Source organism: Zeus faber (genome assembly GCF_960531495.2).
Source record: "Zeus faber genome assembly, chromosome: 1".
Taxonomy (NCBI): Eukaryota; Metazoa; Chordata; class Actinopteri; order Zeiformes; family Zeidae; genus Zeus; species Zeus faber.
In genome coordinates, this window is record NC_137193.1 from 9,238,508 (window position 1) to 9,266,432 (window position 27,925).

Consider the following 27,925-nt stretch of genomic DNA (forward strand, 5'->3'; position numbering starts at 1 on the left):
ACTATATAGAATATATATACTATATACACTATACATACTATATACACTATATATACTATATACACTACATATACTATATACACTATATACACTATATACACTATATACTAAATATACTATATACACTGTATACACTATATATACTATACTATATACACTGTATCATCTCATCACTGTTTTCAGTCTCAGTCTCGTTCTTGCAGTCTGTCAGTATTCACTACACTAGCGTTCGCAATTGCCACACCCCCTTACCGTGAAATAACACTATATACACTATATACACTATATATACTATATACACTATATATACTATATATACTATATACACTATACGTATATACTATATATTCTATATACATGACCCCTTACCGTGAAATAACACGGGTCCTCACATATCGACTAATTCGCTTAACGACCAGGTCCTAGGAAAGGAACTCGTCGTTGAGTGAGGAGTACCTGTAAAGCACTTTGAGTTGCATGGTGTGTATGAAATGAGCGAGAGAAATAATGTTTAATTATTTATGTTTCATTTTTTAATTATCATTACCATCGTCATTATGATGAACACCGACATTATTATTACTTTTATATAAGTTGAGGTTCATGTCAGTAGAAGCGACGTTACAGCCTGCTACCATCATTGAGTTTTATATATATGTATATATATATATATATATATATATATATATATACATATAATTTTCTTCTCAATTTAGTTTTTTCTCAATTTAGGCGTGTGGCTGCAGGAGGCAGAAAATCCCGCCATGTCGCGGCCTTTTCTGTCCAAAGCGGCAACATTAGCGTCCGGCGGCGGTACTTCATCATCGGCGGCGCGCGCAACGGGAGACGCGGCGTCCTTGCTGTTTATGAGTTTGGATGATGTTTTATTGAATATGTGACACCCGTGCCACGGTCATTCTCCCTTCGGCGCGACGCTGTCCTTCACCAGGGAAAACTGGAACAGGGTCGCACACGTTCACGCACACACTGGCACACAAAACACTCAGCCGGGGCATACGCTTAAAAGCACCATACCGGTGCAATAACAACAACAACAGCAGCAATGACGTTACAGTTTCCCGGGTTTATCTCTTTCGTTTGAATCGCGTACTTTAATAATCTCGCATGTGCTTCCCACCCCGACCACAAGGTGCAAAATCAATAATAACCGTAATCAATAATAACGGCAAAAAAAACAAACAAAAAAAAAAACAATTAATCTAACTTTAGTTTCGGAATACTGTACGGCGGCGATAAATTCCCTCCCGCGGTCTGAATTTTGCGGCCGTTTGTCCTGTGTCAGATAATACCTCATCATCCCTGTAATTCGTCCCGCTTTAACGAGATGTACGACGCCAACTGAATATACGATTTCACGAGAGCGTGCGTGCATACATCACGAGGAGGGCCTGGGCGGGAGACAATCTCTCAGCCATTACGCCGTTCCCCCCGTTCCCCTTAATAACCCCTGCAATAACGTTATCAAATCCGAGCGGGAAGAGAAAGAGAAAGGGAAAAAAAATAAAAAAACACAATCATATTGCGGACGTCAAATACGGAGAGCGAGTGCACTCCAACATACTTCAACATCACCTCAGCTGTAACTCAGCGAGCGATAACCTCCACATTTTCATTCCCGCCGTAAGAAAGAGTGCCCTGGCGCACCACGGACGGCGGGATTTAAACGTGTGGCCAAAGGAAATTCTAAGTCACAAGTCAGTGCGTGGAGATATTGTTGGTGCATATAGAAATACAGAACATAATATAATGTAGAATACAGAACGATTTCCCTGTCACAAATTTTAGATCTTCGAAAAACAGTTAACATTTAGGTACAGTACATGAAGATGCCGCGTCGCAGTGCAGTGTTATAGTATTTAACCTATCTGTCTATATGTAGATGAATACTGTGGCAGACGAGGGGGCGTGGTTGAGCAACGGGCTGTTCCCGCCGCGGCGCAGTTACAGCGGCTCCGCCCCATCGGCTCTGATGGAGCCCATAGAGCCGGCTGGTGGAGTGCTCTTATGTGCCGTTTGTGCCCTGCAGGCGGCAACCGCGTGGTGCAGGACGCTGGGAGCCTGCGGAGCAGACAGCGAGCGAGCGGGGACCGGACCCGAGTTCATGCTTCGTTCTTTTCATGTTCTTGTTTTTGCCGGCGAGCCTTTCCGTTCACAACTATGAATAAAAACTCACACCATGCGGCGTCCCACTGCCAGACACACTCTGGCTCCCTCCCCAAAGCTGTACCCGTGGGTAGAAACTCCCACAGATACATAGATAGATAGATATGTGAGTAGAGATAGGACAGATATCTACTCACTGTATATGTATATATATATATATATACACAGTATATACCTACCTACCAACCCATCTATCCATCTATCTATCCATCTATCAATCTGCCTGTCTGTCTGCCTGTCTATCTATCTATCTATCTATCTATCTATCTATCTATCTATCTATCTATCTATCTATCTATCTATCTATCTATCTATCTATCTATCTATCTATCTATCTATCTATCTATCTATCTATCTATCTATCTATCTATCTATCTATCTATCTATCTATCTATCTATCTATCCGTCTGTCTGTCTGTCTGTCTGTCTGTCTGTCTGTCTGAAAAGTGGAAAAATACGACAAAAACAAATCACATCAGATCTGCTCGTGGTGGTCTCCTCCAATCCGTTCAATCGAGCAATTTCAGCTGAGTTCCCTCTTTTGGGGTCGGGTGTTCAAAAGGCCGCTGGGTACTTTTTGGTATCTTTTTTTGAGGGATTTGTCTCTCCTGAGTGACTCCATAACCCTCTTCACAGCAGTAGTTTTTGAAATAGAAAAAAAAACAAAACATTTTTTCATTGGCGAGGCTCCACCACGCCTTGATTGGGAGCCGGGGAGCCTCTCGTGACGGCCGACTGGCGACAATCAATCATGTGGACGAAAACACTAATTACGAAGAGTTGGAGTATGATGTAGCGAGAGGCTCATATTTCTTACTTTGACATAGATCACATCAGCCACAGTATGCGCGCGTGTGTGTGTGTGTGTGTGTGTGTGTGTGTGTGTGTGTGTGTGTGTGTGTGTGTGTGTGTGTGTGTGTGTGTGTGTGTGTGTGTGTGTGTGTGTGTGTGTGCGTTGCGCTCCATCGTTCATGCGTGTGTCGCCGCCAATATTAATCCGTTTTAGTTTTGTGTACTTGTGACTTTAGGCCTGCGGTCACCTTCACACACACATTCTTGTACTGGTACCAAAGTGAGGTCCGCGTAAATACACCCTGTAAGCGAGGACCCATGTTTCTGGTGCTCTTCTAAACCAAATAATATTAGAATCTGGAGACCGGTCCAAGTATAATAAAACACATACATGCAGATACACGTTCCCTGGAGACGTATACTATACTCACAAGTAAAGCCAAACTCATACACGCAAACACACGTTCCCCGGTGGGTGAGGACGCATGTTTCTGGTGCAAAATATAGCAAAATATACACACACACACACAATTGCTAGTTTGCTATTTGCTATTTTGATATTTTGCTATATTGCTATTTTTCTCTGAAGTACACACACACACACACACACACACACACACACACACACACACACGCTGATCCATATCCATAAACATGCAGGGATCATCAATCTATATCTGCTCCATGTATATGTAATGGGCTCTCATCTTTCCTGCTGACAAATTAATACATGCATGTACACACTGACACACACACACACACACCCCCACCCACACACCCACACACACACACACACACACACACACACACACACACACACACACACACACACACACACACAACTGTACCCTGACTAGAGTGTCGAATAACTAATTATGACTGCTTTTAATCTTTTTTTGTCTATTATCTATTCAGCGGTAATGCGTGTTGACATTGCCTGCATCGACGGCCCGGTCGGGCAGCCGCTCAAGTTCACCCCGTGCAAACGATGACAAACGAGCTGCTTATCTGCTTTTCTACCTCCTCATGTAGAACAGGGAGTGTCACAAACCGTGGGGCGGGGGGACCAGAAATGGGTCGCACACACAGGCTCGGTTGCTTTATTTTGTGAATGTCTTTCAATGTCTGAAACTCTACACACTATACAACTTTACCTCTGCGGAAACACCCGATGCCCGTTAAACCATTCAAACCTATCTATCTATCTATCTATCTATCTATCTATCTATCTATCTATCTATCTATCTATCTATCTATCTATCTATCTATCTATCTATCTATCTATCTATCTATCTATCTATCTATCTATCTATCTATCTATCTATCTATCTATCTATCTATCTATCTATCTATCTATCTATCTATCTATCTATCTATCTATCTATCTATCTATCTATCTATCTATCTATCTATCTATCTATCTACAGTATCTTTCTATCTATCTATCTATCTACAGTATCTATCTCCTGTATCTATCTATCTATCTATCTGTCTGTCTATCTATCTATCTATCTATCTACAGTATCTATCTCCTGTATCTATCTATCTATCTATCTATATATCTATCTATCTATCTATCTATCTATCTATCTATCTATCTATCTATCTATCTATCTATCTATCTATCTATCTATCTATCTATCTATCTATCTACAGTATCTATCTATCTATCTACAGTATCTATCTATCTATCCATCCAAGCTGCATAGGGAGGCCTGCACATGCATGTGGAGGCGTAGCAGTTATGATCCACACATGGTCCTAATAAAAAATAACAAAGGCGGTATGATATGGTTAAATAACATAGTGCAGATGCAATGGCGCATATACTGTAAAATAACTGCCTTCATATGGAAATCCATTTCAGAAATTCCATGGGCATATTTGCAAAAGTTATTAATATTGTTTTTTTTCTTATTATTATTAATATTGTTTTTTTTGTTATTATTATTATTGGTTTTTTTTTCATTATTATTATTGTTTTTTTTTCTTATTATTATTATTTTTTTATTAATTTGTTTATCTTTCGACTAATTAAAGAATTTCCACAGTAGAATCCACAGTAGATTCTAAATTGGATGATAATTATTTTAATATTGTTTTTGTTATACACTTTATTATAGTATGTATGTTTTAAACTTCACAGTGTTGATCTTTCGGTCGTAAACCCATATGGCCCTCTCCAAAAATTCTAATATGCTTCATTGAAATGACAGGACCGAACAGCAACAATTCAACAATACGATGGCGGCAGACACAGAGAGCTCTCTCTCTCACCTTGTAGAGCAGAGGGGCACGGCCAAGCTTGAGCAGAGCAATCCGGTCCGTCAGGTTGACGCCTTCGGAGCCTCTCCTCAGGTCCTCCAGGCTGCCGTACTGCACGTCCACCGCCTCCGCCTGGAGAGAGAGAGAGAGAGAGAGAGAGAGAGAGAGAGAGAGAGAGAGAGAGAGAGAGAGAGAGAGAGAGAGAGAGAGAGAGATTATTATTATCATTCATCTGGATCATTTGTTGAAGGCGTTACACTCGACTCGTCCCGAAATGCTAAAAAATGCAAAGCGTGGCGTGATGGTACTTCCAGGGCTTCAGTCGACACAAATTTAGAAGAGGAAGGAAAAAAAATAGTTATCAGTGTGTGAGCGTGTATGCGTGTGTGTGTGTGTGTGTGAGTGTGCATGTGTGTGTGTGCGTGTGTGTGAGTGTGCGCACGCTGGCTCTCTCGCCCGCCCGGGCACATGGATGCATGTTTGCGCGAGAGGATGTCTTATCGCCTCCTAAATTTAAGTGACCTAGAAGTTGTTGTGGGGAAAGTCAAAGCGCTACTTTTCTTCTCTCTCTCTCTCTTTCTCTCTCTCTCTCCCTCCCTTTTGGTGTCTCTCTATCTCTTGAATTCTCTTAACTACCTCCCCCCATCCCCCCACCGGCATCACCTGGGCTTGATTCATTTTTCATGTTGCCCTGGGGTGAGTGTAACGTGATGCTGCAAAGAGAGAGAGAGAGAGCGAGAGCGAGAGAGAGAGAGAGAGAGAGAGAGAGAGAGAGACAGAGATTTATAGCTGCTTCCCACATTTGCATCATAAAAGTCTTCCATTTAAACCTCCGCCTGTGGAACAGAACATGATGCCGCAAATTGAAATACAGGGCCGAGCTGAATTGAGCCGAGCCACGGGGAGGCAAGATCCATCCCATTTCTCTTTCACTCTCTCCCACTCACTGACTCTCTCCCTCGCTCTCAACATCCACCCCTTCCCTCATCCGTCTCCGGCCCGGTAATGAAATTAACCATGTTAAACGTCCTCTGTCCAACACGAAGGCCTCTCTCTCTCCCTCTCTCTCTCTCTCTCTCTCTCTCTCTCTCTCTCTCTCTCTCTCTGAGGTGAGGAGACAAGGGTTGAGGGTTGGGTGGGTGGGAGGGTGTGAGGGTGTTCAGATGATGAAAAGGCTGCTGAAGCCACTGGCTGATAATTAACCATTAAGCAGTGAGGAAGCTTAAGTGCCATCACAATCAGAGTAGAGAGACAGAGAGGGAGAGGGAGAGGGAGAGAGAGAGAGAGAGAGACAGAGAGAGAGAGAGAGAGAGAGAGAGAGAGAGAGAGAGAGAGAGAGAGATTTTTTAAATGTTTGCACCTTCTACATAGCTTGGACTAAGAAAGATAACAAAGAAAATGAAAAATACATGTATTAATTGAATTTATGAATTAACAGTAAATAAAATGGAAACAAGAGATCAGAAATGAAGTTTGAAAACACCCTTCTGGACAGAACACAAAACATGGCCAATCCCCTCGTTTAACAAAAGAGAATCCAGATCCTCCGTCAGTTTATGTAACTTGAACTTGATCCGGCCCCCGGACCCCTACCCTTATATCCTGTTTTTCCAGGTTTGCCATATAGACAGCTTTGCCGATCCTGTGTACTTAGGACCGAAGATAAAAATCTCAACAATAAACATCTCCCCCAAATCAGAACACCACCTCTCTAACTGGGAAAATAAACCCATCCACCTACACTACAACGCTCAACAAAAAGGTTCTCTACAGTCTAACGCTCTGATCACAAAGGACATACCCCACCAGTGCTTGGATCGAGGTGTGCCACATGTCTGTTCATAGCTATTATTATTTGGCCACGTACAATCCTCCACTGGAGGCCACTCGTCAACGGGTGGCTTGTACAAACACTGCCAGGTGCTTTTGATAAAAAGACCGGACCAAAATACTCAATCCACCTCGAAGCCTTCATCCCTGCCAGAGAGCGTAAGTGTGACACTTGAATGCACTTTTTGTTTTACCTACGGACTCAGACTTCCCTGGCAATGGAGTTGCGAGGGAGAGTAAGAGCTCCACCTCATCCTGCCACTCCCCAGCTGCAGTAGAGACGGTCAGAGAGGGGAACATGTACTCACATCCCTCATCCCACTAGCCAGAAAGAGTCTACCAAGGCGCCGTAATCCAGTGTTGTCCAGAGAATAAGACATCCACAAAAGAATTTTGCAATTGTTCTACCAGGCCCCTTGGCAGAGAAAATAAGTTTAGTCTGAGCAAAAGGGTTGAGGCAACTAAGTTATTAGCAACCAAAACTCTCACGCTATGACAACTGGGAAAAAACCATGTCCATGAAGACTATTGGATATCCTCCCAATTATTTTTTTCTTATATTCCTCATTGCCTAAGAAAATTCCCAACACCTTTATCCCTTCCTTTCCTCATCCAAGCCCACCCGGCAGTCTAGCCCCACACCTCCGCCCCACCTGGAGAGCCTTACTCTTGCCCCAAATTACATTAGCTGAAGAGGCCTTCTAGTATAGCAGCAAGTTGTCAACTAAATCATGAACATCTTCCTGTTTTGTGATGAAGATATTAACGTCATCCATGTTCATCCCAGTTTATGTTAAATACCAGGTAAGGTCAGTCCAGTTCATTTTAATTCGAATAATTTGGTCGAGAAGGGGTTCGATGGCTAATGGAAAGAGCTGACCTGAAACGGGACAACCTTGTCTAAATCCCTGTCTCTATCCACGGGTACAGGTTTAGGGAGGGAGATGGAGTCTTTCTGGCGGTGGGATGCTGACATGAGTCTCTGAAACGTTACTGGGGTCTCCAACAACCCGAACGGATGTGTTACAAATTGGTACAACCAATCCACTGCGGGATAGAGAAAGATGATTTTTCCTTGGACTCAACCCAGTGTCATAAAAAAATCAAGCCGTGCCTAACCAGTCAAGGAGTTTGTTGACCCAGGGCATCGGATACGCGTCACATTTCGACACCGTGTTAACCTTTCGGTAATCTACACGGGAGCGGACCAACACTTCAGGCTTACCAACCAGCACGGTGGGACTACACCAGTCTGGACTCCTAGACTCCTGTATCACCCCCATGTCCAGCCTGGCCTTCATTTCTGCCTGCACGACTTTGCGTTTATTTTCAGGCAGGCAGTATGGCCAGGAGTGTACTTTGACCCCAGGGTTGTCTCCACATGATGGTGAATGAGGGACATGCAGCCTGGCATGACAAAACAACACATAAAAAAGAAGAAGTCATTCTTAAGAAGTAAGAATGGGATGTGCATGGGATCCCACACTGTTTTGTTTGGAGAAACAGGAACCAGGGACGCGAAGTGGAGCATCGATTGCTCATGTACTTTAAATACATCTAAAATAAAAACACAGTGTTTGGAGAGGCACCAGGGATGCAGAGTGAGCGTCGATCGCGCATGTACGTTTTTGGTGCATGTACATTGTGGCAGTTTTGCCTACCACGCACCAGACAAGTGGTGTGTTCAGGGACCTCCGGCACAGAGACACAGAAGACGGAGTTGTAGAAAACACACAAGTTTATTATGGAGAGGCTTGATAGAAAAAGCCTCGGAGCAGATGGACACAGGTCATGAGTCATGAGGGCTCCTCTATCCTTAGTGAGTGTGGGGATGGGGGTTTTACCTGTTGCTCATTAAACCAACCAACGAGCAACAGGTATGCAGCCACTCTGATCCTGGGTCCCCAATTACCTAGATCCAAGTCAGGTGTTGCTGCTCAAACCACACCATCCCAACACCACATACGCCCGACACCAAACTAAGAACAGGGAGAATACCTGGATGAATCCTACTCCCCCTCAACCAAGCAGAGAACAAAACATAAAAAAATACGCCTCAAATACTATACTATAGAGAGAGAGAGAGAGGTTACTATACCTAAAAATACATACTCTGACCCAGGGTTTCTATACCTAAAATAAATAAAACACCGGGCTCAGGGTTCCCATACCTTAAACCCACAATTGCCAAAAAATAATGAACTGATCCCCTTCCAGGGGACTTGGCTCTTGGAACAGCATGGCCCACCGACTTCCTTCCCCTAGGGGACGATGCAGACTCCCCTCCTCCCTTCCGGAGCATGGGGCCTCCAGCTGCCGGCAGTGGCTGTTGGGCGGAGACACTAGCCACCAGCGGTTACCTGTGGTGGTTGCTGCGGCTGTTTCTCCCCCAGTCCTCTGCCGAACGCTCTGGGTGCTACTGCTGCCAGTCGGGAGAGGGTTGGTGCCCATTGATCCGCTGGTGGCTCCAGGGCATCTTCAGACAGTTCTTCTGTGTCCCTTCCCTGTGCCGGAGATTACCTGTTCAGGTGCCAGTGTGGCAGTTTTGCCTACCACATACCATCCAAGTGATGTATAAAGGCCCCTCCGGCACATGGGATGTGGGTTTTACCTGTTGCTCGTAATACCAACCAGTGAGCAACAGGTATGCAGCCACTCTGATCCTGGGTCCCTAATTATTAATAATCCAGGTCATGTGTGGCTGCTCAAACCACACCATCCCCACACCACATACATTTACAAAACAAAAACCCTTCTCACCTACCTCCGCCCTCACCATCAGTGCCCTTTCTCAGTTAAATGATAGATAAAACTTTTACATTGAATTTAAAGAGAAAAGAATAGCAACGCCTGCCCTAAAGTTAATGTCATGAATAAGGAGATACTGTCCTTTCCAGCTCGCACCTGCATCACATGATAACCTCTTCATGTGTATTTTTTTTTTCCTCATTTTACTTTTTACCATCCACCAATCTAGTCCCACCGGGTATTGAGCGGAATGTATTATTTCAAAGTTGCAAGTGTGTTGGAGTGTTAAGAAGTGCCGACGTAACTCGCTAGAAATAGACCATGTGTCACGTGCTAGTCTGGCATGCACAGAAGTATATAGGCATTACACGTATAAAGTTATCTGCTGAGAAAAGTCAAACTGTGAAACTTTTTGATCAGATTCTGGAAAAAATATTGTTTTTGATGATGTGTTCACATGGTCACATCTCATTAAAGCTTTTAAACACAACAGTTGCACCTTGTTGTGGTCAAAGATGCACACAAACACATTCTGGCAAAATGAGTTTGGCTCCAAAATGGCCTTGTGAAATGTGAAATGCCATTCTTCTGTAAAAAAATTAGTCCTTTAGTTATTTCACCTTCTTCATCTTACTCAAGTTGTTGAATTGGAGAAGTAGTTTTACTTCAGTAAATGTATTTTAAGTAACAGTACTTAACTTAACAAATGTGTAATATATATATTTTTTTATAGTGAGTAAAATGTTTTGTATCATATTTATATTTATATATATATATATATATATATTTTTTACATTTTTTAAGTTAAATTGATGTATACAATATTGAAATCTTACTACAATGCGTGAATGTATTAATTGTTACAAAAAGGTTTAGTGTAAATTTGAATTCCCTGTTCCAAACTTCCAACAGTTGCCATATCAAATCTAGCCAGAGGATTTAGGCAAAGCCCTTTGAAATACATTCCCCTTGTTTAATAATGTATGTCATACTGTTGCCAACTTGTTATTTTAACTGTGGAAAGCTCACTACTCAAATTAATAGCACCACCATAGTCTATAATTACAGCTGTGGTGGCGGGGGAGTGGAGCGAAATGGGCAGACAGCCTTCATCGCCAGGTACATTTACATGCAGAGCTGTAAAAATTACTGTTAAGTGATACTGGTGCTTTACTGCAGTTAAGTAGACAAGCAGAACAAGAACAAGAAAAAAGAGAAGAAAGAGAAGTCCAAGCAGGTGAAACAACAATGGCAAGAACACGGAGAAGAAGGAGAATAATAAAAATAACAATTTAAAGGAGGAAAACAACATGGAGGAGACAGACGAGAAAAAGAAGAAGAAGGAGAAGGAAAAAGACAAGAACAAATAGCTGCAGTGCGGGTGGCGGTGTGACTTGTGTGGAAAAGATTCAAGATTCAAGATTCGAGAGATTTATTTGTCACATATATACACATTAAATGGCATGACAACTATTACAAGATACGTGCTTGTGGTATGTTGGGGGGGGTTGGTTTAAGCAGCCACACCTGTCTTGTGTCTAGATCATCTGGCCGGGGATCAGGGTGGCTGTATGCCTGTTACTCGTTAGATCAATCAATGAGCAGGTAAACAGGTAAAACCCCCATCCCCAGACACACTCATACACACAGGAGAGGAGCACTTGTCGTGACACGTCTTCGATCTGCTCTGGCCTTGTTCCATCTTGCCCACTCGTTACAATATAACTGGTACCCTTCAACCCTTCAAACCTTCAGCCCGTCAACCCTTCAGCCCTTCAACCCTTCAGCCCTTCAGCACCTCATCCCTTCAACCCTTCAACCCTTCAACCCTTCAACCTTTCAACCCTTCAGCCCTTCAACCCTTCAGCCCTTCAACCCTTCAACCCTTCAACCGTTCAACCCTTCAGCCTTTCAACCCTTCAGCCCTTCAACCCTTCAACCCTTCAACCGTTCAACCCTTCAACCGTTCAACCCTTCAACCTTTCAACCTTTCAACCCTTCAGCCCTTCAACCCTTCAACCCTTCAACCCTTCAACCCTTCAACCCTTCAGCCCTTCAGCACCTCATCCCTTCAACCCTTCATCCCTTCAACCCTTCAGCCCTTCAGCCTTTCAACCCTTCAACCCTTCAACCCTTCAGCCCTTCAACCCTTGAACCCTTCAACCGTTCAACCCTTCAACCCTTCAGCCCTTCAGCCCTTCAACCCTTCAACCCTTCAACCCTTCAACCCTTCAACCCTTCAGCCCTTCAGCACCTCATCCCTTCAACCCTTCAACCCTTCAACCCTTCAGCCCTTCAACCCTTCAACCTTTCAACCCTTCAGCCCTTCAGCCCTTCAACCCTTAAACCCCACCGCCTGTATCTTTGTGTCAGAGGGCCCTTAAAATGCCACCTGGGGGGTGTGTGGCAGGTGGAATTGCTACAGTGTTTTAATGAGCAGTTGACCAAAACCGTTGGACAGAGCTACAACAAAACAAACAATAGCAATGTGTTTGAACTTCGTCTGACATGTAATAATTTTTTTGGCACACAAACAAGGCCATTTTCAGAAAGATGAATGAACATCTTATTGCCTGGCATTATCTGGTGCAGCTGCTTTGCTGCATAAAAGGTTGATGTTGATAATATTTGTTGTTAATGAAGGTGAAGGTTTCTTGATTCCCCCGTCACTCCGGGCGTGTCTGTTTAAGTAGTTGAGGTTATTTTACCGACTACTCCAAACAGAACCTCCACTTGAAGGAACAAGTAAAACACAATATACGTGTTCCTTTCACTGTGTCATTTATGATGGTTAATGTTATAGCTACAATTCAAGAAGACATATAACCAAATAAATTGTCCGTGATGGAATACACTCTTTGGTTATAATGGCAACAAATCTAGCTTTGACTATGACTATGAATATAATGTTTATTGTAGACTACCATTGTGTCTCCGCCAAACTAGTTATACGAGTTGCTCAAAACCTGTTTGGCTATGTAACGTCACAATGGTTGTGTTACTAATGCGCTGCGCTTTGTTTAAATGAGAACACAGTTCAATTACACATGTTTATTAATCCGCTGCTCTAAGGCTAATACTGTTCTTTTAAACATGGTTATCAATGTGATGCACATTGTTTAAAGGAGAATCCTGTTAAATTAAATGTGGCTATGATAAATTATTCACGTTATAAAAAAAGCACCTACCTCGTGAGTTGCAGGTAATCTGAAATGAGCCGCTTTTTCCTCTTCTTTTCTGGTATTTAACAGTGGTTGTCACTCTGTACATTCTCTCAGAGTTTGTGTCTTGAATTCCCTTAGTTAATGTCCAGCGAATAGTCCAGTGAATTGAAAAAAATGCTGCCGGTAGAGTATCTTGGCTACTAAAAAATGGCAGTTTTGTGAATGATGCCCTGTGCAATGACAACGTAGCGACGTGGTGACAGTTCTGTGTGACCAAGCAGTGGTCAGCAGTGGTTTCACGTCACCTTTTGGTATCGCTAACAGAGGTGGCAAAAACACCTTTTTTACTAACTTCTCCTAAAAATATGGACAAATGTGGCTAAAACTTGGACCACGGCCTGTGTGGACTGCCCCGAATACAACTTCATATCATTCGTGTCTGTGAGTTCCACAGTTTCTGAGTGCCAGACACTTGGACGTGATCATGACTGGGAAGGTTAACAAAAACATTAGGGTTCCCGCCCTTCGGTCAGGATAACTGGATAAATAAGAAGAAGAATACAGAGAAGGAGGAGAATAAGGAGAAGAACAAGAAGAAGCAGCATCAGAAGAATTAGAAGGAGATCAAGAACAACAAGAACAAGACCATGAATAATGACAAGAAGGAGGAGAAGAACAAGATGGAGCAAGAGATAGAGCAGGAGAAGAAAGGAGAGAAGAGAGAAGAAAAAGGAAAGGAACAGGGAGCAGGATAACAACAATGGGAAGGACTAAAACAGCAATATACTTCAAAGAAGAAGGAGAAGAAGAAGAAGAAGAAGAAGAAGAAGCAGGATAAGAAGAAAAAGAAGGACAAGGAGGTCCAGGAGAAGACCTAGAAGAACAACAAGAGCGATGACAAGAAGAAAAAGAAGAATATAAAGGATCACAAGGAGATGGGGAAGAAGGAGATGAACAAGAACAGGAAGGACCAAAAAAAGGCAGAGAAAAACCACAAGAACAATGACAAGATGGAGAGGAAGAAAACAAAGAATATAAATCAGAATATAAAGGAGGAGAAGTGGGAGTAGAACAAAAAGAATGAGCGGGACCAGGAGGAAAACAAGAAGAACAATGATAAGAAAAACAATGAGAAGAAGAATGATGAGAAGAAGAAGAAGAAAGGAAGAAGAAGAAGAAGAAGAAGAAGAAGAAGAAGAAGAAGAAGAAGAAGGAGAAGAAGAAGAAGAAGAAGAAGACGGCAGTCTTGCTTCATCCATATTGAAGTAGGAATGGAGTAAAATTTCAAAAAGGAAAGTAAAAATTAGAAACGTTCGTACTCAATGAGTTCCCGTCAGTGAGTGTATACGTGAGGAGAACAGTCGTTTACTCCACAACCTCCATCCATCATCCTTCCGTTTCTCCATCATCCATCATAAACAATGGATTTAATTGCCTGAAGGCCCAGTTTGGGAACCCTGTGATGGATGACTGGGACACTCTTAACGGTCCGACTTTCCGAAGAGTGGACAACGGGCGGATAGATGGATTGAGGTGGAAAGGCGGAAGGAGGACAGGAAAGAGAGGAAAGATAAAAGGAATGAGGGAAGGGATGGAAGGGAAGAAGAAAACAAACTTGTTGGCATTCAGGAAGCCGACATGCAACCTCACATCTATACTTGGGGCACGGCCATGCTGGCTTCAGGGGAATAACAAGCATCTCCTTCAATACATCCCACTCCACACCCCACCCCAGCAAATATTTTTTTCCTTCCCGAGGACACAAAGATAAGCAAAAAAAAAAAAAAAAAAAAGCATTAAAAATTGTGCAGCGGTATTTTGTCTTGCACGCACATCCCTGTGTGAACACTGGCCTCGACCACATGCATAATAACTACCATTAACCTTCACGCTCCTCAAGGATGGTTTGGTTATGCATCTAACCAGGATCCGGATAACTCGCCGGAGATTTCCAACGTTCAGTTTCTGTCTCTCCGTTTCTTCCCTTGCCTTTGTTTCTCATAGTTTGCTTGTAATCAGATAATCTTGTCCTTATCTTGGTATTATTATTGAGTCTCTGATTGTCTCCGGAAGACTTGGGACCTGAGGCATTCTGCCCGGGTAAAGTATCTTCTATCTTTACAATTTTCTATTTTAAGTCTCTTGAGTAGGAGGGCCATTTTATAAAAATAAGGGGGAACATATCAGGCTGAGATGTTTTAAGGAAACATGTTTTCCCCACACGACGGGCGGTCAAGCTGTCGCACTTTTGCAGCTGCCAGCTCTTGGCTGCGGCCTTTAACCGGTGACCGCGCCATTTCATTGTTTTTCCTCCCTCTGGGAAAAGCAGGACGGAGACGGCGTGACGGTAGTAAAGAGGAGCCCTTCGGCGGGGGCGGAGAAGAGAAATAGAGGTTAAATGAAGATGTGAAGGGATTGAGAAGAAGGTGGAGGAGATGGAGGGAGGGAGTGCAAGCGATGATAGAGTATATCATTGCTTTACGCTTTTGTTTAGCGATATACAACCGTATATGTCTAGGATCATGCTATAGAAAAGCCCAAATAAGTAATTCTTGCTCCCTCTCTCCCACCTTACTTCCCTTTCCTTCTGTGTAAATAATTAAATGGGATTTTGACCCGACAGTTAACCTTGTCATAATCTGATCAAACAATATGTTGAGTTGCCAGATGACACACAGGCAACCTTTGCTGGAGTTTGTATCATAGCACAAACTTACACTTATTTTTGATATTGATATTGTTTGCTATTGATAGTGAAAGAGAGCGCAGTGACCAATCAGCTGAAGGGGAGCTGGTCAGGTGATCTTTGCCTGAGATGTGTGGTAGATGGCGTTATTCCAGGTAAAGGAAGCACCAACAGTTTCTGCTTTGCCGTTTTCCCTTGCAAAGTCACTCAATTGACCTGTGTGTGTTTATGTGTGTACTTCCAGGCCATTGTGGTTTGCTTTCCCCAATCAATGAGAATTCATGAAACCAGGGATGATTTGAATGTTCAAACTCACCACGTAGCCTTACTGAGTGGGAGCACATAGAAATCCAAACAGGAGGCGAAATGATGTACTTTTCAAAAATAAATACTGCTATGATACATGATGCTGAAAGAATGCCATTATACAGGTAACTGTAATGGCCATATTGCCTCAAAGGAATATCCTAAATTGTGAATGCTGAGAGTACAATATTAGCACAATGCATTGACAGAAGGACATTTCCTAACCCTCACTGTAATCAAAAATGAAGACAAGCTTGACATAGTTGATACAAGTTGCTCTCACTGTACCTCCAGGCTTCCGACGGCAGAGTAGGCAGCGTAGGAGGACTGCTGTCCGGAGGTCTTGTTTGGTCCTCGCTGGTCGCAGGGGGTCCCACTGGGTAGGAAGCACCGGTGGCTGGATCGGTCCGTCACGGTGTTGGGGGCGGGACCTGGCAGGCTCAGCAGCACCGTGTGGCTGGACAGACGGACGTCGGTCAGACCCAGACCCACCCACTGCCTGTAGAGGTACCTGGCCCTGGTCTCTTCGCCATCGTCCGACAGGCTGACCAAAGACCTACAAGGTACAGGGTACAAGGAAGGGGAACGTGTGCATAAACCAGCATGGGTGACCATCAGTAAACAAATAAACCAGTTAAGATTGATGAAGAGTCCATTATTTCCCCACAGAAAATCACTGGTAAATCTTCAAAATATCGACTCATCAATTAATAAATATGAGTAAAACCGTACCAAAATAGTTGCTTTTAAATTAGAATTCATTCAAACACAGTCATAGAGGGCTGTCACAATTCTTACATAATGATCTGAGCGGATCACGATCATTGTGTACAATCGTTAGATTCCACAATCATATGTTTCCATGCAAATTGAAAAAGAATATTGAGTCGATGTTAGAAATGGACTAAGTGACTTGGGTGCGTATCCATCAATGAGGCTGAGGCAAATTACCTGTCTACCTTAACTTGTATATTCAATATCTATAAATGGCTTTTCTTCAGAAGGTGGATGTGTATTATTACTGTACATCATCATAAACTCATTCATATAAGTATTTTTATATATGTATATATGTGTATATGTATATATAGTGGCATACCATCAACTAAAGTTTCATGATCCTGACAGCCCAACTTTAATATCTATCTATCTCTCTCTCTCTCTCTCCCCATATATATATATATATATAATCAATATACTGTATTTATATAAAAACTCCACTGCCAGAAAGACCCTCCCCAAACCCCGACCTGTGGGTAGAGACCCCCACAAGTGGCACCTGAACAGGGACCCGGGAGGGTCAGGGCGCAGAGTGAAAGGCGCCCTGGAGCCGATCCGCTGGCTGCGGAAGCGCATCGCGGACCTGGAGGAGGAGCAGGACTTACTCCGCTGCCAGTTGGACCAGGTCCTAACCAGCGTGAGCATGCCCCGACCGACCACTGGCTATCCGCCGCCAACCTGGAGTCGGCCGGAGGACCAGACCAGCGTCCGACCCCAGGACCTAGGCAGGATTCTCTGGGTCCCCAGGCCGTCCTATGCCCCGGAGGAGAATGTCCGGGGGCACAGTGCGTCCGCCCCAGGACCCGTCTGCAGCCGCGACTTGACCACGCCTCTTGGTTCACCACAATCCCCATATCCCTTTTATGTGGAATGAAAATGGCAGAACCTGATTGGCTCAGCAGGATTGTTACGAAATGGAACACGAAAGGCCAAAAACACCACGAAAACTTAATTCAGGGATTCAAGCTCCAGGGATTCAATTATGCGGCAGTGGCAACGTTCCCCATGACAACAGCCAGCCAGGTACAACCAAAACTGCCTAATCAAATCCAGGAATCTAACCCCGATGTTTTTCCAGTCACATCGAAGCGAGTGTGTCGAAAACACCACAGCACTGGCTGCGAGAAACAGTCAGAGAAACAGAAAGACTCTCGTACGCCTTGTATACGCTGGTAATTGGTTGTTCTCTGTTCAAACTTTTTTGAGTGAGTTCACTCCATGTGCAGACTGTGTATATTAGCACATATATGACACGAAAGGGGTGCAGCACCGCCGTACAGTACTTTTCTCTGTGTCAACAAAATCGTTCTTCTGGGGATATTTCGTACAATGATGTTCATTTGCATTACGAAACAAATATCACATTATGGAGAAAGCATCGCAAAGAAATAGCATAGAAAGGGTTGTCAATCCAATTTATCTCATTTTAATTATGGTCGGGCTTGGAATTAAATAATACTAGGCGTGAGGATAAGCCCATTTGTCTACAGCGCCGACTGATTAGAAGTGATTTATTGGCGCTGTTTTTGATGAAGACAATGATGCTTACAGGGAAAAATTAATCATTTCCAACTTATTTATGTGACACTAAGTGCTGCATGAATTACACTTATTTGTATTACAGCTACTCCTCACTGAACGACCTACCTGTTTAACGACCGCTCAGACTTAAAGACCAGCTCTCTGACCAGTTTACTATACTATATACACTCTATATTACAATATATACTATACACACTGTATACATCTCATCTCATCACCAGTCTCAGTGTCGTCCCCGCAGTCTGTCAGTATTCACTACATTAGCGTTCACAATGGCCACGCCCTCTTACCATAAAATAACACTATACATACTATATATACTATATACACGCCCCCTTACCGTGAACTAACACTATATATACTATAAATAGTATATACACGCCCCCTTACCATGAAATAATACGGGTCCTCGTTTATTGACCAATTTGTTTAACGACCTGGTCCTAGGAACGGAACTCTGTCGCTAAGTGAGGAGTACCTGTATTATAATTCAAATATTGTTTTTTATTGATTTTCACATATGTTGTACAATCACAATAGTGAGACATAAAAACTGATTATGGCGAGGCATTACAAAACCCCGAATGGAAATATTACTTTCAATACAGTACATCCACACTGAATAAATAAAATATAAATAGAATAATAACAGAACAGAAGAAAAATACAAATGCTGGATAAAAAAAGAAGGGGGGTAAGGGGGATGGAACCTACATTGCTTTCATGGAAGGTGGCAGAACTTTTTTCCAACTAAGGAGTATCAGACTTCTAGCAAGTAAGGTGGAGAATGCTATAGCCTCACCTGGTGAGTAGTTATTGGTGTCTCCTGCAGGACTACACCAAACAATGCAGTGCGGTTTGGATCAATGACCGTGCTCTATATGAATAGGTGTTGATTACACCCGCCCAGGAGGGGGTCAGTTTGGGGCATGCCAAAGCATGTGACTCAGGTCAGCTGGGTCTCGGCTGCACCTTATGCAGGTTGGGCCTAAACCAGGGTAGGGTTTGGCCAGCTTACTCGTAGATAGATGTTACTTATGCAGAACCTTAAACTGCAACGACCCAAGTCTAATGTATATTTATGATGAATTTTCCAACCTAATTGGGGTCTGCCAATTTACTGTATATCTGATATGGTAATGCACCACTCTGCCTCCCACTGCTTTTTTCAGTGATTGAGTGATAGGGAGGTGACCTTCTGAATATTATCATATAATACAGACACCAGACCCCTGCCAACTGGATCCATGTTCAAACATTCATCTGCAGTGTATCCAGGTACTCTGTGGGGTTGGTAGAGAGAAGTGTGTTTTGACATAACTACGTACATATGATAAGATAAGATAAGATATGATAAACCTTTATTAGTCCCACACCGGGAACATTTACATTGTTACAGCAGCAAAAAGGTGACAGCAGAAAATAGAGAGCATATAAGGGTAAGCAGTATAAAAAATATAAAATATATAGAAAAAAGCCCCATACACAGGAATCATAGTACTAAAGCGTATTGCACATATCTTGACACATTGCACATCAGGGACTGTACTTTTCCTTTTTTTTGATAAAAGATTGCACTTGGATTTTCCACAGTGTGTGTGTGTGTGTGTGTGTGTGTGTGTGTGTGTGTGTGTGTGTGTGTGTGTGTGTGTGTGTGTGTGTGTGTGTGTGTGTGTGTGTGTGTGTGTGTGTGCCTGGTCTACTGCACATGTACAAATCTAAAGAAACCTGACTGGGGAATATTAAAGTCCTTCTTCATTAAAGTCCTTCAAAGTGTCCATCCTTAAAAAAATGCCCTTTACGTACTTGATCCCTCTCCTATGCCATAATTAACATTTGACAGAAGAGGCACTTTTGCACTGCAGCCAGACTACTGGCCTCTCTTAACATTATTGCCGGGGGTTCCATGGTGACATCGAGTAGATGGGGGCTCAGGGGACTCCCTTGCCTTGTCCCGCGGAAAACAGAAAAATAGTTAGATACCATCTTATTTGTTCGTACTGAGTCGTGTTACAGAATCCACGAACAGAACTTAGGGCCAAAGACAAATCTCTCAAGCGCACTGAACCGCTAGTTATATTCCATCCTGTCAAAGCCATTTTGTGCATCCAAGGATATTATAAGCTCCAGCACAACATTTTTGGGTCGATAGATAACATTGAACAGGCAGCAACGGTTGCTTAAAAACTTTCTACCAAAAATGAAACCTGATCTGGAGATATCAATTTCGGGCATCATTTTCTCAAGCCTACCCGCCAGCGCCTTGGTTAGAATTCTATAGTCGCAACACAGTCGACTAACTTGCTGATAAGTCTCCCAAATAAAAATATATTTATTCTTTATGAGTAATAATGGCCTATTTTAATTGTCGATACCATCTGCCAGTACTGAACTGTGAATGTTCAAGGACTCATTCATCAGCGGAGCATCTTTGTATGAGAGAGAACTAGATTGGAGACATCTTACAAACTTACATGTGTGACAGGAGTAGAAAACCACATCATTTGGATCCTTTTTCCAAATTCATTCAGTTAATATTACATTTTAAACACAGACAGTAATGCAAGTTTGGCTTTAAAAAAACATGCCGTGAAAAAGATGGAGTCAATGATTCAAGTGACGATAGCCTTGTCCGGCTTTTGTCGAATTAAAAAGATGAATTGATGAAATGTTTCTTTCTTTTTTTTCTATGGAGGGTTCAAGTTCAAGTTCAAGAGATTTTGTACATTGATCAGACGCCTTTTTCCAAAGCAACTAATTGCTACACTGATGGAGGCCCTCATGCAAGGCTCATCGGGAGCAGTTAGGGGATTAAGGGGCCAATTCACAAAAGGATTGCGCAGCTTTTGCGACCGGTTAACCTGTGCAAATGAGTGAAAAAAAAAAGCGTCTTATTCTCAAAGCACCCGCAGACGATGAAAAGCACCGCTAACTGCGCTGTCATGCAAATAGCGTCTTGGTGCACCGGTACAATTTGCACGTGTTTAAATGAGGAATTATGCATGCATTTGGTTCAAAATTGGCCCCTTTTTATGCAAATGAGCCTCATCGCATAAAACGTCCAATTCACAAAACACTGGCGCTAATATCACACAGTTAGAGTAAAATTATTACCATTTGTGGAGAGCTGGTGGTAAGGCACGAACAAAAAATAAATAAAGGTCCCGGTGCCTGCGCTATCGTTGGGATTTGAAAATAAGGGAAATTGTCCCTTGTCCAGAGGGGAATTTCCCTTATTTTCAATTCCTCTGTCGGGATTTTGCATAGCACTGCCACAGACCCTCCAAGGGTTTTACATTTGAATCAAAATAACTACTGCCCAACAATTATTTAAAGTTTTATATTTATTTAAGACCCCAAGCTGACTCACAGATTATTTAATTTGCCTCATCGATAATTGCAATCATACGCAAAACAAGGGTAATGGGCACTCAGCAGCAAAACTTAATGGGTGCAATTAGCTGCCACAATACATTCTTTGTGAATTTGCTGTGAAGTGTCTTGCTCAACTTCAGCATGCTAGTATGAGGAGGAGGAACCGGGGATAGAAACAGCAATCTTTCGATTACTAGACGACCCTCTGTACCTCCTGAGCCACCAGCCCTCGATGCAATCACTGCATATAAGTTTGGAAAATTCTATTGGCGTGCCATTAAATGGCACGGGATTATCATGCCAGGTGAGAAATGGCCTTTAGTGTTTAGGGAACATATTCCCATATGAGACCAACACACACACACACAACCACACACACACACACACACACACACACACACACACAGTGTTTGACTGCTCCTTTCCTCTAATTAGAGGAGGGGAAATATTGATGTGTTTGAGTTGGGCCTTATTTGAAGCAACACGGAGGTGTTTACTCTTTTTATTGCACTGACTTCTGAAAGGGCAGCGATCAAAAGTAAAGCAATGAATAGGTTTCCAGAAGTAAGGGGGCATGAAAACATGGCGGCTTAAACGTTTTCATATATACATATATATATATATATATATATATATACATACAATTATTTTTTTCAACCACTGAATTAATTCCAGTATAGCAATCAGTAGTTGAATATCTGGTTTTGATCATAAAACACAATCTATTTTATTGAAGAGTTGGAACTCTATTATGTAAGAGAACAGATCAGATTACAACATAATGTTACATACCAGTTATATATTGAAAAATGTGTCAAAACTCTTCAAAAGTCAATTCATAAATAACGTTATAAGTACTACACACAGAACTTGAGTGCAACATTTGTTGAATCATCCACTGTAAGTAAATAACCCAAAAGTATCAGATCCAAAAAGTAACTCATCCTTCTGTCAGGATTTTCTTCCTTTCCCTTGCTTGGTGGACTGCTCATTCAGTGTTTACGTGTGGATACGCCCATGTGGGGGGAGAACATATGTAATTGTATGTGAACCGTGTGTGTGTGTGTGTGTGTGTGTGTGTGTGTGTGTGTGTGTGTGTGTGTGTGTGTGTGTGTGTGTGTGTGTGTGTGTGTGTGTGTGTGTGTGTGTGTGTGTGTGTGTGTGTGTGTGTGTGTGTGAGAGAGATATCTATCAGTCTCAGTAGATGACCGTCCAAATGTGCATGCCTTGCATTTTGCTGGCAAGAGATACGCTATTATTTGATTATAGTAATTTCTTTACCATTTGTTTTGGTCTTTGCTTTGCTTTAAAGGTGCTACATGAAACATAAAGTTCAATAACATTCCCATAAATTGTAATTAAATTAAGAAAGACTCGCTTATCTGTGTGGCGTCCAACCTTTACAGGGCCCCACCCCAAGTGTTTTGAAGTGTGGAATAAACAGATCGAATCCTAATCTGACGAGTGGATTGAAACCCTGCCCTTTGAAGGCAGACAGCTCTGTTTACTCCCGCTGAACACCTCTTCCGTTTCCATGAAAGCTTTTTCCTGTTAGTTCTTTTAATATATTTCACCCCCTCATATTTTGCCTCCTCTGGGCACCGGAAATTTAAACATACCCTTTCATTATCTTCATGTACTGACAAATGGGATAAAGAAGAGCGATGAAAAAAGAGATGAAAATGAAAAATCTCTTGTTTAGCCATGTCCAAATCTACTTCAAAAGACCCGTCTCTGCCATCACTGGGCCGTCTCCTCTTGAAGGGTTCGAAACACAAAGGCACATTCGATAAGAGCTCAAAATAGGCAGTATATAATTATCGGTAATCAGAACGACCCGTTAAAAGTGACAAATTTCTCTAGTGCCCGGGCAATAATAATAATAATAATAATGATAAAAAAAATCATAAATAAATAAATAAAATAAAATAACAATAATAATAATAATAATTATAATAATAATAATTATAAATATAGTTGCAGGCAGTAATGCACAGGGTCCAGTATACTCATGTTTGGTACGTATCACAGCTTTCAGAGGTTCCGTTTGGAGCGAACCGGGGGGACTCTCTACCACCCCGGATTCTTTCCTTAATCGCTCTCCTTTTGCGGGGATAGGGGGCCACATCAGGCTGGCGTTGGGAGGAGTGCGAGTTCCAGTTCAATTTGGCGCTTTAGGAAGAATCACCGCATCTGCTCCGGGTGGGGCCTCATCCCTGCTGCGTGCTGCCGAGCGGAGGAAGCACCGCCGCTTCTGCTGTACGATTGGCATTTTGTGTAACATGGTTGTTTCTCTGCTCTGTACGATTGGCTGTTCATTTCACATGTTTGGAGAGATTTAACGAGGTTTACAAATGTGCATAATTTTAGTGGTGACTTTTTTTCTTTGGGTTACATTTTCAATAAGTTACGTTTCCATGAAACAAGAAAAACAGTTTGGTATTTCTGTGAGTAATTACCATTGCACGGCTTCTATTTTTCAGACGCCTCGCTGGATGTTGACCACATCACTCGATACATTCGGTCACAGTTTCAGTGGTCACGGGTTTTTGTGGATTACATTTTTTTGTATATTTATTGAACCCGGGAAAGTAATCGGGATCAAAGAGATAAAATATCAATCGAACAGATCCACAGTTGTATGATGACGTCATAAAGGTCTTACTGTAAATCTCATCTCGTTCATTTTGTTTACGAATAGTGGCGTGTCAGTCAAGCACGACCAGCTGAATATTTGGTGTCAAAGTTGTTCGGTTTTTCACTCATTTTTGCTCCGTATGTGGATAGATTGGGATGAAACTTAAACCACAAGATGCTTATCACATACCAGTTTAAACGACACCTTAATCGTGTTTGTAGCTAATGTCGTTGTTGTGTTCCAGATACTTTGAACCGGGTTGGACATATTTAGGCGATAAATGCATTGGACCCTGTCTGTGATATCGGTCAAATTTAGTCCGTTTTTCACAAATTTATGCTCAGTATGTCGATCGATTTGGATGACACTTCAACCACGAGGTGTTTGTGACTTACCGGTTCAAACAGGACATAACCGTGTTAACAGATTCAAAATTCAGAGAATTTGGGCTGGACCCCTAACGATAATTATAATAAATAATAATGTATCAGATGCTTATAGCTTCAAAGGACAGAGATGAATCAATTGTTCGGGCAGGAGGAAATAATTACCTCAGCGGGAGCTCTGTCTGCGTTAAGCGACAAACACACACACACACACACACACACACAAACACACACACACACTTACACAGATGGGTCGGGCCAACACAGAACAAAGCCAGAGCTGTCGTCTTTTCGCCTGGGCTCCGTGGTCGCTCATAGAAAATATATTCCTGTGTCGCACAATCATTTTAATAGCTCCTCCATTTGTTTCGGGAGACAATTGATTTCCTCTGTTCCCAAACGCGTTAGTCACATTTGATTTCCATTGCTCGCATTAGTCACGCGTCACGTGTGGCGGCGGTGGCGGCGGCGGTGGCGGCGGCGGTGGCGGCGGCGAGGAGGAGGAGGAGGAGGAGGAGGAGGAGGAGGGGGGCTGCTCTGGACAGCTGCCAAGCAACAGGCCCACCTGTGTGTTGTGAACTAAGTGTGTATTACATAAACCCAGCATAAAAACATCTTCGCGGCCCAAATTACGGCCCAGAACTTTGATATGCTATGCTACACTATGCAGCTGTGATAGCGTTATTAACAGTTAATAACAATATCTGAAACAAAAAAAGAAAGATGCCTGACATGTCTAGATTCTAGACACCCATTTCTTCAAACCTCCTTTATCTGAACTTACCACTCACCGTCAACCAGCAGCTTTTATTTAGTATTTCCCACCTGAGCTTCTGACTGGCATAGGCTTCCCGATCTATGTCAGTTTGTGACTAGGCAACGGCGGAAGCAAAAATGTGCACGCTTCCTATTGGATCCGTATTAATCGACAATTGGTGCTACCGGCTACAAGGGCCACATGACATTTCACTGTTTTTGTGCAAGAGGTCGACTTTTTTTTTAACACCTTTCCATAGAAACACAAGATAAAGTGTTTTTGTTAAGAGTGCAATCAATTTAAATGTGATTTACAGCTTACATTGTACCAGAGACCTAGAGCTGCTTTTTGACAGTGCCGGCGTTACAGGGGGCATTAGCAATGCACCCCCAATAGGCTTTAATACCACTCCCCAAATTGAATTCGGATATGATTTACAAAATAATATAGATTTCATTTAATTCACATTTCATAAAGGAATAATAAAAGTATAAATTTACAAACAGTTCTTACATTGAAAATATGATAAAGCCCATTAAAATCACAGTGGCATTGTAAGGAAACCCCCTCTTCCCACATGCACTTTCATGTTATGTTACGTTACTTGTGTGAAAATGGACTTTCAGGAAGGTGGGCCATACTGTAGAATTTGGTTTCGATCCGATACCAAGTAATACTAGGGCGGAATCACCGATATCGACACTGATACCGGGGGGTTTAAGTTGCCAAGCGTGATGCGGCACTAGTGAGTCGGCTCACTAGTCAAACGGCTCTTCATTTAGTACCACTTCTGGCTTTTAGATATCAGCCAAATTTAGCAATGGTTTTGGCTTATGATTGGTATGTGTGCACATAGGAATCATGGTGAGAATCATCAACTCCTCCAGTCCCAAATGGAAGAAGAATCAGAGGAGAAATGGACAGTTCAGAGACTATTGTCCAAACACCACAAAAGGCTTGAGGCGATGCCCAGTGTGTTGACGGCGCTCCAACTGGCCTTGGCATTTGTTGCTTTTGCAGCGACCGCTGAGAATTCTTTCTCCACTCTCAGAAATGCAGTCTCAGAACACAGCGGCAGAACGCTCCTTGAAAGAAAGGCCAAACCAGTTCAACTTGCATTTGAGAACGACTTGACCAAAAAGTGTTGCAAGGAATGGAAGGACGCTGTTCTCAGAAAGTTCCACTCGGCTCACAAGGGGCGCCTTCAGCTCTACTAATGGTGCGTAAAATTAAATATTTCATGCAGGCCTGTTGTATTGTTGTAATTGGCATTATTTACTGTCAAAGTTTCGTATTGTGACGTATTCGTGTTGTGATGAAACATAACAGTGTAGTATTTATTTGACTGCCTGCTGCGCTATCCATTGTCCTGAAATGTCACTCCCGCCGTCGAGAAACAGCCGTTTTATTTTATTTTGTTTTACTTAAATAAGTTGATTAAATGATTATGACTTGATTTGATTATATTTATCAAGAATATTTACATATTTACTACAGAAATCCTTGCTGTTACTGTTTCATGGTGGGGACTTTAATTTTGAAATGCATCTACCCCATAATACTATTTCCTGTTTGACAAGCTCGGGTGAGGGATGTTTTGACGATGCGGTTAGAAAGCAGAGAATGTTGAAAAGGTTGTGTTAGAACCGGTTTTTGTATTTGCATCTGAAGAGTCGAGTTGAGTAAAGTTGTTTTTTTTAAATGCTCAACACAGCGTAGGAGAAAATCTTCAGCTGGGCCAGATGTCTTCAGATCTCGTCCACACACTGTTAACCTCACACCAGTTGTTGTTCAATAATCATACAAAGCATGTCGAGCTCAATACGATACAGATTCTGCATTAATGCAGGTTAGATAATACACCGGGCTGGTCCACGGAGCACGCTTAACTGAAAGTCCGCTTTTACTCTTGACTTTAACTCCTCCCATGGTGGAGCATAAATCCCTGTCCCGCCTTATTCTTGAACAATTCCCCTTCCGCTGTTTCCGAGACACCAGCGTTTACGAAGGCTTCAGCTGGATGGGACTTTAAGTGGCTGGGTGTCCCCCAGTGATTTCTCTGTGATACCATTATCTCCGGGTTCATGCTGACCAGAATAAAATAATATGGCTAAGTGCCCTTTAATGACCCTGGCTCTGGCCATTAGGTTTTGACAGGGTGGCCTAAGTCATATTTGGAGCTTCTATGCCGTTGTGTCAATCATCCATATTATGTTGCCACAACAGTCATTAATATCTTCCACTACATGTTGTGAATGTGTGTTGGTTTAGACAATGGTAGTGCATGGTCTCTCTATGTTATGGCCTACTCTATATTGTGGGTGTGTTTTGTTGAGATTAGGGTAGATCATTTGTTGCAGCCTATACCGTGGTTGTGTTTGTATGGATCATGACAACTTATATGATTATTTGGATGGTAACGCTTCGGGTCGACCACATCAGAAAATCAGGACGTGCGGGGACAAACACTGT

General features: G+C 42.6%; 1 protein-coding gene across 1 annotated transcript in view; it reads right to left on the reverse strand.

Moving 5' to 3' along the window:
* Positions 1-27,925, reverse strand: part of naaladl2 (N-acetylated alpha-linked acidic dipeptidase like 2) — a gene marked incomplete at both ends in the record, with an annotated part of 245,690 nt that overhangs the window by 182,721 nt on the left and 35,044 nt on the right. The window contains 2 exons of the mRNA XM_080004472.1: positions 5,254-5,373; positions 16,264-16,531. Coding sequence (XP_079860598.1) covers positions 5,254-5,373; positions 16,264-16,531 — 388 coding nt within the window. The remainder of the gene's footprint in view (positions 1-5,253; positions 5,374-16,263; positions 16,532-27,925) is intronic.